This window comes from Pectinophora gossypiella, chromosome 26, assembly GCF_024362695.1.
Source record: "Pectinophora gossypiella chromosome 26, ilPecGoss1.1, whole genome shotgun sequence".
NCBI classification, from domain to species: Eukaryota; Metazoa; Arthropoda; class Insecta; order Lepidoptera; family Gelechiidae; genus Pectinophora; species Pectinophora gossypiella.
Genome location: NC_065429.1, coordinates 1,595,164 through 1,605,286, shown reverse-complemented (window position 1 = coordinate 1,605,286; position 10,123 = coordinate 1,595,164). Strand labels below are relative to the sequence as shown.

The 10,123-nt window shown below is 39.0% G+C and overlaps 1 protein-coding gene and 1 long non-coding RNA gene across 2 annotated transcripts in view; both read left to right on the top strand.

The window, feature by feature from the left end:
• The first annotated feature begins 473 nt into the window (after window positions 1-473).
• On the top strand, window positions 474-4,947 carry LOC126378288 (homeobox protein invected-like). Its single transcript, XM_050026480.1, has 3 exons — window positions 474-494; window positions 2,267-2,452; window positions 3,423-4,947. Exons 1-3 carry the CDS (start codon window positions 474-476, stop codon window positions 3,687-3,689), a joined length of 474 nt encoding a protein of 157 aa, XP_049882437.1. The 3' UTR covers window positions 3,690-4,947.
• A 1,139-nt stretch (window positions 4,948-6,086) lies between these two features.
• Window positions 6,087-10,123, top strand: part of LOC126378596 (uncharacterized) — a 50,131-nt gene continuing 46,094 nt past the window's right edge. Inside the window, exon 1 of the long non-coding RNA XR_007568121.1 lies at window positions 6,087-6,129. This is a non-coding gene — a long non-coding RNA (uncharacterized LOC126378596). The remainder of the gene's footprint in view (window positions 6,130-10,123) is intronic.

The window sequence follows — 10,123 nt, the reverse complement described above, 5'->3', positions numbered from 1 at the left end:
GTAAGTGTACTATATAAACAAATATCAATTAGCAATATTGCTTTTTCAGTTCAATTATTTCAATGTGGCTCTTTTTAGAGTCTAGTTCGCTTCTCGCATGAGTCATAAAAAATGTATGAAAAAAATGTTTTGAAGAAATAAAAAAATCCATTTCAAATCATAAGGGAGCATCAACAACGAACTGTCAGAAAAAAAAAAACATCACCTGAAGACAACGCACCAATCACCGTTCGCCAGCCACCAATCACCCGTCAGGCAGTCGGTGAAATATTTTGACCAATTTTAAAATTCGAATACTGCGTGTTCGATTTGGACACAAATTGAATTGGTTAAGATATTGCATCGTCCGCCGTCGGGAATATCGTCGTGTGTCGAGATGTCGCTTGTGTTGCACTGTTTTGCATTTTTTAAGTCCAATGCATACAGAGGTGGTACCAAAAGCCCTGCATTTTTATGGCGAAACTCACGACATAATGGAATATTACGAAAAGGCCGTATAGGAACGCTTCCGCTGCCGCCTCTGAATGTATTGAGCTTTAAAGTAGCTTCTGTTTGACGCGGACGCCTATGTGAGACTCTTATTCAGTCTCGGCTGCACGCACTACTTTAGGTACAGTCATGAGCAATATAATGTACCCACTTTAGGACTCTGTCGCACTAACATATTTGACATTTAGTGAGACTTACAGTTCAATTTGTCAAAAAAGTTAATGTGACATGGTACCAAAGTGTATACATATTAATGCTCGTGACCGTACATACATTTTGTTCTACTTGACACTGGCTACATGCAGCGTTTTACTATTTTACCATATCATATGCTTACTTACTTCTCATTACCGACCCTGCCAGCGTGGTCGCCGATTTTCCTCATTCGGCGATTTAAGCCCAGTAGAGTCAATTCTTTTTTTAAATATAGACCTCTAGGCGGACGCCCTGAGCCGAGGTTCGCGTTCGACTGAGCAATCATGCATGTTGTCTTAAAAATTTGCACCAGATGAGGGCCCCTGTGTTCTTTATTTCTCTGGCTAATGCCATTTGCGGCAAATCTACAATAAGTCACGTCAAAATAAAGCTGAAGTAATTATGCGAATTACAATTCTATGTAGATTTACGGAGCAGAGGAGAATGACAGAGAGATCAAATCCTGTTGCGCCCGCGTCAAACACTGGCTCGACTTATCTGTTTTTTTGGGCTCTTTTTTTTGGTTTAATATTTCACTGATAGTCATTTCAATATTACATACATTCTGCAGTAGCAACATACCATTAGAGCACTATATGGCACTGTAGTGTATTTGCTATAGTGAGAAGATAACAAAGGATCTAAAAAGGGCCACATTGAAGCAACTTATCTAAAAAGCAATATTACTACTTGACTTTTGTTTTCCTCGCGCACTTACTTTTATTTGCACCAATGTCATAATACAATATTGCTTTTTACATAAATTGCTTCAACCCACATTCCCGAGAAATGCATTTCGGAGGTATGTGACCTAACCTGCATTGGGCTGGTTTTCCCGTCGCGGGTTGGAAGGTCAGACAGGCAGTCGCTTCTGTAAAAAACCGGACTTGTCAAATCTTCAGGTTAGCTAAGCGGACCCTGTGAGAACGGGATAACATAGACAGATAATGATGACATGAATTGCTTCAATGTGGCCTGTCTAGAACCTCTAATAGGTGGCTTACCTCACTGTAGTGAGATCGCTTGACCGTCACTACTGACTATCAGTAAAGTATTAAATACCTACAATTTTGTACTGTATGTTTTATGTTTTGTCGTTGTTTGTGTATTTGTGGATGTTTTAGCATTTTTTGTTTTGTTGTTTTGCTTTTACTTTTGGTGAAATGTATTGCCTTGCTTTAATATTCAATATTTGTTAGAAACCTTGAATTTATTAACTAAATAGTAAATATTTGTAACAAGAGTTTAGTAAATTGTTTTTTTCTTGACTACAACGAGAGTTATTAAAATTTTTCTTATGTTAACTAAGATAAAACACAAGTCATGAAGTTTTTTCATTAAGACCTAATATAATTAGGTACAAAATTTTCTCGGTCTTTTTTCTCCTGATGTACTTCATTTAATGTTTAAATAATGTCTGGCGGTTTAAAAAGGCTACATTAAAGCAATACATAGATGCATTAAAAAAAGAAACAGTGTGATTTGACACTTGCGCATATAAAAGCAAGGGCGAAATATAATTAAACATGACATAGTAATATTGCTTTTTTAGATGAATTTTGTTGTAATGTGGCCTGTTTAGACCAAATTTTTGGACTTCATTTTTTATATTTATTTTTTCATACCAATCTTGTGTCTCATTATACACAACATAATTCTATACTCAGGTCCTCGAACGAGACGACCGAAAAAACCTCCCGGGGATACAACCAACGATGAGAAACGACCCCGGACTGCCTTTTCTGGACCACAACTTGCTAGATTAAAGGTGAGCTCTGTCTTCATAATTATTAAGTATGTCTTCCTGTGATGCTGGTAACCTCTGCCAACTTAAGCAAGTTCTAACTGGATAATTGCAAAATATACAAAAGATTCTACGACATTTTTTGAGTTCATCATCATCATCATCTCACTCATCAGTATTATTCCATTTTTCACAAGGTCCGCTTACCTAACCTGCAGATTTGACAGGTCCGGTTTTTTACAGAAGCGACTGCCCGTCTCGACCTTTCAATCCCTGAAGGGAAAACCAGCATAATACAGGTTAGGTCACATACCTTCGAAAATGCATTTCTCGGGGATGTGGGTTTCCTCACGATGTTTTCCTTCACCGCTGAGCACGTGATAATCATTTATGATCCACACATCATTGGTTTACGCCTGCGTTGGATTCGAACCTGCGACGTCAAAGTGAAGGCAAGCATTCTACCAATTGGGTTACCACGGCTCTTTCACGGTTCATCATCATTATCATCAGCCGCAAATCGTCCACTGCTGGACATAGGCCTCCCCCAAGGCTCGCCACAATAGCCGATCCTCTCAAGCGCTCACGATAATGATATTGACCACCGGTATTCGAAGATTCACCCTCTGGCAGACACATTACTGCAACTTGATGGTGTTGTCTCTCTTCTTTTTAAAACATAATAATATGGTGTGAAAAGACTTCTTGATCACAAATAAATACTAAAACTGGAAGTAAAGAAAGATCCGTAGAATGCGTCCAACTGCTTACATGACTGGACATGCCGTAAAAACCAACTAAGGGATTGTGTTCTTTCTATAATGACGGGCTATTAATGTGACAACCTTGAAGACTTGGCTGCCAATTTTCCGAAGTTAAAGTACATCTAAACCAGTTTTTAGGAGTAAATCGAAACCATCTAATAGTGTCACCTATTAGTAATGTTGTGCATAATGCTCAATAAAGTATTTATTTATCTATCATCTCTCCACAGCACGAGTTCGCCGAAAACCGCTACCTGACGGAGCGCCGGCGGCAGGCGCTGGCCGCGGAGCTGGGGCTGGCTGAAGCTCAGATCAAGATCTGGTTCCAGAACAAACGTGCCAAGATCAAGAAAGCCAGCGGCCAGCGCAACCCGCTCGCCCTGCAGCTGATGGCACAAGGGCTGTACAACCACAGCACTGTACCCTTAACAAGAGAAGAAGAAGAGTTGGAGATGAAGGCAAGAGAAAGAGAGAGAGAGGCACAGGCTCGGCCGTAGACTTACTCTTCAAACAAATAAACCCATCCCAGAATCAGGAGTAATGTAGATAAAGGAGAATAGAGCCATAAATGATGATGATGATGTCGTCCCAGAAGTATCCATCGACGGCGACATGCTTTGGCCCTTGCACGGGCATAACATGACTATCAAAACCATAATTAGTTCTGAAAATGATTTTGAAAGCATAAAAAAGAGCCTCAAGTAGAAGAAAACGACTTGCAGCCAGTTTTGATACGCCAAAAACAAGGCGGCCAGCTCATGGCCATTTTAGTTCTCGTGTGTACAATACAAGCAATAAAGTACTTAGTTCTGGGGGTTTAAAAAGGCTACATTGAAGCAATTTACCTAAAATCAATATTGCTATTCGGCATGTGTTGACACTGCGCTAGTTTCTATGAGCAAATGTCAAATTGCAATATTGCTTTTGAATTGAAATTGTAATACACGATAAACCTAAAATATACACTTGGAAATTGGCTTTCGTTAGCAATTAATTATTAAATTCAAAACTATTTGACATTATTGGTTCACATTTATTTTGACTTTTATTATTGAATGAAATCAGAATTGTTATTGAATGAAATCAGAATTGCATTGTAAAAAATTGAATTTTCATTTTTATAAAACGTCAATTGTAATATATTAAATATAATAAGTACTCTACATATAACGTATATTAAATGCGCTATAGGTATATTATATTTAATAATAACATTGGACGGTCAATATAATCCCCGAAAAAGCGTGTTAATAATGTAAATACACTTAATAAAAATAAAAACCCACAATTTTAATTTATTTCAATTTTACTAAATTATCTTCTAAAATGTAAATACGACATAATTGTAATTGTTCTGAAACTTGTAGATGCACAAAATATACATTTTTATCTTCAATCATGGAATAATTTAAAAAGCAATATAGAATTTCATTAAAAGAATTTAAATATTAAAAATACTAAATCATTTTGTTTCAAAATAAAAATGTCCTAAAATTCATTTTGTATAAATTCAAATTCAATTTAAAATGTTGGAATTGTAAATACATTTTAGATTTAAATTACATTTTAATTAAATAATTTAATTTAAGTTATTTATTGTGCAATGTAGCAGTATTAGAAGAACAATAAAGGTTGATGACAACTCGAAATATAAATCGTGTGTTAGAAAAAGAAAATTTATTTCAGCTGTTGTCAACCTTTATTTTCTAAAAGTAGCGATTTATAAAAAATCCTAATTAAAAAAAATTGGAAATATATATTTGTTTTATTTTATTTTAAAGGTAAGTACTTAAAACCATTTTGCACAAAATTTCATCGCGTTTGACTACAGTCTCGACTCACCTTAAGTGAATATATATAAAGTATATTTTATTATATTTCAAGTCTATTTAAGGTGAACCCCACTTCATTGGTAAATGCTTATTTACGCCTAGAACACACATAAAATCACGCCCGTAAACATTAAAGGGGTGAACAGAGCCAAAAGAACTGGAATATGATGAACAACATGGTAACAGGTGATCAACCCATCTCCAAAAACAAGGACAACCGTTTGTCGGTTTTTACGAAATGTCCATGAAGACAAGCAAATCAGCTGAACATGTTCTATGCATTTTATTTCCTCACAGTCTAACTCCTGATGTATCTGCAATTTTTTGCTTCTTCTTCTTCTATCGTGTGGGTTGTGAGGTGGATTACCAACCTCATAAACCCTGGTATCAGGGTTATTATTGTTTTATTCATTGTTCTATTTGTAGATTAGCAACTAATAATTTATCTTCGACCCAGTCAAATACCCTATTCCCTTTTTATCTGTCTGTTTAATAGCACCCCTTTAATCTAAACGTTGAGGGGTCCGTTTATTGGAATAGTTGCGGCAGCGCGAATCAGGCATCCGGGTTCGATACCCGCCCTTTAATTTTGCACTTTTTAACTTTATTTTGAAAAGGGGACCTGTGAAGACGGGTGTTAATTCCGTTATTTAATTATTTGGTTTTGTATCGAGTCTTAAACACCGAGTGAGAGCCCTCAGCGCTACCCATTGGTCCGGCCAAGTGGGCCATAAGTCACGTCAAAAAAAGACTGAAATATTTAACACAATTAAATTTTTTGACGAGTGCAGTAAATAGCATTATTTTTATTAATTATTTATGTAATTTCGTGATTTAAAACTGATTAAAAACATTTTCTTTTTAACTTTTTATGGATTCTAATAAAGAAAAATGTATTCAAAATAGGTAGGTAATGCTATCGGGCTAAGCAGCAGAGTTACAAGTTATAGTTACATCGCAAGTACACAGAACATTCTAGGCATTCGTTCCTACGTTAATTAATAACATTCTCACGATTATATCCCAATTGGGGTAGCCAGAGGTACATCCAAGATAAACTAAGTACCCACACCTCACCGAGCTTTCTGTTAGACCAACGTGATAGGTAGCCGTATCGCCGTCTATAATGGTCGAGCCAACTGTGTTAGTGAAAACTGCACTTGAGATGAATTAATAACTCATTGGTGCAAGTCCGGTACCGGGTATCGAACCGGGGCTTCTCTTTTGAGAAGCAACCTGATGAACCACAGAGCCACAGTGATCAATTAATAATTCATTTTTTTGCGAATAAGCTGATCAGCAGTTTCTTCCAGGCAATCTAAGGGTGAAGAAACTCAATGTACTTACTTATTGCGTATTTTTTATTTTTTTGTTACATTTCTCCCTACCCACCCTCTAACACGCACACCGTGAAGTTTATTTAAAAGCTGCACAGAAGTCACCCCTGGAAAATGGTGACAATAAAATACGTGGGAGTGAAAAAATACAGTTAATTTGAGCCAAGGGATACCTCGCGTGCCAATATTAACATTAGGACTACATGGAACCATAGATCTCACATAACAAACCTTCTGTTGTGATGTGACTTATTGTAGATTTGCCGCAGATGGCATTAACTACTTGGCCGGACAAATGGGGAGCGCTGAAGGCTCTCACCCGGTACAACGTTTAAGACAACAGGCCTGAGGGTGCCCAGTTGGGAACCTCGGCTCAGGGCGTTGTCTGAGAGGAAAAATATTTGAAAGAATTAATCGACCCTAGTGATACCGATAAGCGCTGATTGTGGGAAATCGTATACCACGCCGGCGGGGTCGGCATTGGGATCCTGAAGTGTTTGGTGTCGCGAGCTGATTACCAACCCCATCAACCCTGGTGTCAGGGTTACTATTGAGCCGCCAAAGGCCCCTGACATGGCTCATGTAACGATTACTAACTTACATCAAAAAACACACAACAGCAATTTACAAACACAACAAAAAAACAACAATTACAATAATTACAACAATACAATAATTTACAATATTACAATAATTTTTAATAATTTTAATATATTTTTTTTATTTCAATATTTTTTTTTTTGTATTCTATTTATTATAATCTGGTGTAGTTTTTATTGTTATTTTTATCATTTATTTAATAAATTCAAAAATCGTACCGAAATATAAAACATTCAAGCGCCATGTAACCACATCCTTTATCACGAAGGGACGACCCTTAAATTCTTACCCGACATTAAAAGAAGGTGTACTGTTATCCCCTAGGATATAATACTGTTAATTGATTTAACCGTTAAATTGACTGACAAGCATGTGCAACGCCACGGAATAGAAGGAAGAGGTTGGAAGGGCCAAGTGAGTGCGAAGCGCGCGCCATACAAGTATGAGCAAATAGTTCATACTTCAACTTTGCACTCCACTCTACCCTGGTTTTACACAGACACTACACATTTACGTTACCGTACACGCACATCTGTGTGTGTGACGTCTGACGCCATACGATTGAAGACTAAAGTAAGACCGAGGGGGTGAGGTAAACCTAGCTCAGCCGCTGGTGGGGAGCGGAGAGTTGCCGGTCTATACGTAGTACCTCCGTCCGGTCCTTGATATTGTTTCTGTCACTCAGAACCACGGAATAGGAGAAAGAGGTTAGAAGGGTTAAGTGAGCGCGAAACGCGCGCCATACAAGTATGAGCAAATAGTTCATACTTCAACTTTGCACTCCACTCGTCCGCAAACTTTACGACATACGGAGCTCTGCGATAGTATATTAAAAGGTCGTCTTGTGCATTATAACCTGCAGGGCAAAAAATCAAATATCGACTATCATGCAAGGTGGTCTCTCTATATCACAGGAAACCTAAAAACCTTAGTGCGATCGGCTATTTATCAAAAAAATACTTCTGTATGCAGTATCTGACGAAAAGTAATGATAAAATTGGTAGCTATCACATAAAATATACATTGCCGGTAAAGTGGCTATGGAATTTGAGAAGCAGTAGAGCTATCGTAGTTATCTGTTTGCAGGAGTAGTAGTGAAAGAGAGTGGGGTTGAACCGGCGACAGCGGTTCTCATACAAAATGCGCGTTAGAGCCTCTTTTGTCTATTCCGTGGTCCTAAACTAAACATTAAACAGTAAACAGCCTCCGTGGTCTAGTGGTTAGAGCGTTAGGCTAACGATCTGGAGGTCCGGGTTCGATTCCCGATGGGGACATTGTCGAAATCACTTTGTGAGACAGTCCTTTGTTTGGTAAGGACTTTTCAGGCTTGAATCACCTGATTGTTCGAAAAAGTAAGATGATTCCGTGCTTCGGAGGGCACGTTAAGCCGTTGGTCCCGGCTATTAGCCGTAAAAACACCTCCACCAACCCGCAGTGGAGCAGCGTGGTGGAGTATGCTCCATACCCCCTCCGGTTGATTGAGGGGAGGACGTATATAGGCAGTATATGTAAACTAAACATAATATTTTTACTTAAGAGATGTGATATCAATTATGTATGATCCAAAACTCACTCAATACCTACTAATAGATCCCAGGTTTGAATGCCGGTGGGGACATATCACAAAAATCACTTTGTGATCCCTTGGTTGGTTAGGTCATTACAGGCTGATCACCTGATTGTCCAAAAAGTAAGATGATCCGTGCTTCGAAAGGCACGTTAAGCTGTTGGTCCCGGTTACTTCTTACTGATGTAAGTAAGTAGTCGTTATATGAGCCATGTCAGGGGCCTTTGGCGGCTCAATAATAACCCTGACACCAGGGTTGATGAGGTTGGTAATTCACCTCACAACCCACACGATAGAAGAAGACTAGTAGTTAGGTAGCTAAATCCAAAAATACTTAAACGATACCAACTTCCTCACTCTAATTTCATCGATCAATCTAAAATCATAGCAAAAGCAAAAAAAAAACAACCATTAAATTAACAAGACATAAAAACCAACTGTAAAAATAAAAAATAAAGAAAAAAAAAACAGAAGTGTGACGACACTGAGTTAATCGGCCGGGTCAATGACCCTTTGACGGTTGAATAAAAATGGCGGACCACCCACGTCGACGTATGGTGCATACCGCCCAGATTATCTAGACCTCCTCTTTCCAACTACTAACACCAAATCATAGGTCTTTCAATTTTGGATGGTTAGGGGACCAATTTTTCGAGGCCTATTTTCTCTAAAGCGATGCGATAATATGAGAGCTCATCAATATTTGGTTAAGTAAATACTATTAGGGATTTGTACGTTATCAACGGAACTTGAGAAATAATTGGTTTTGATTTTTGGAGGTGATAATGTTACGGGTTCGAATCCCGGATCGGGCTGTAAACCACTGAATTCGACTACTTGTCTTTTTTTAAATGTGACTTATTGTAGATTTTCCGCAGATGGCATTATGATGTCCCCACTGCTGGGGCACGGGCCTTCCCCATGGATGGATAGGGAGATCGGGCCTTAAACCACCACGCGGGCCCAGTGCGGATTGATGGTTATTAACGACTGCTAATGCAGCCGGGACCAACGGCTTAACGTGCCTTCCGAAGCACGGAGGAGCTCGAGATGAAAACTTTTTTTTGTGGTCACCCATCCTATGACCGGCCTTTGCGAAAGTTGCTTAACTTCAACAATCGCAGACCGAGCGCGTTTACCGCTGCGCCACCGAGCTCCTCAAGCTGCGCTGCAGCACACCCTCGCCGCCAAATTAGCTTGTTTATCACATCCTTAGTGAGATAAGTCTCGTAGGCTGATTCCTTGTCATCAAACATAGAATAAGGTATAATACTACGTATAGAACGGCAACTCTCCGCTCCCCACCACCGGCTGAGCTAGGCTTACCTCACCCCCTCGGTCTTACTTTAGTCTTCAATCGTATGAGCGTCAGATGCACACACACAGATGCGCGTGTTGATAATGTCAATGTCTCCCCTCTATCAACCGGAGGGGGTATGGAGCACACTCCAATACGCTGCTCCACTGCGGGTTGGTGGAGGTGCTTTTGCTGCTAATAGCCGGGACCAACGGTTTAACCTGCCCGCACGGAATCATCTTACTTTTTCGGACAATCAGGTGATTCAAGCCCGCAAAGTCCTTACCAAACAAAGAAC

Bases quoted from the DNA above. Each gene is read 5' to 3' on its own strand.
- LOC126378288 (XM_050026480.1), top strand. From the start codon at position 474: ATGGAATATTACGAAAAGGCC. The intron at 495-2,266 runs GTATAGGAACGC...TGGCCTGTTTAG, and splicing joins TGGAATATTACGAAAAGGCC to ACCAAATTTTTGGACTTCAT. The intron at 2,453-3,422 runs GTGAGCTCTGTC...ATCTCTCCACAG, and splicing joins CACAACTTGCTAGATTAAAG to CACGAGTTCGCCGAAAACCG.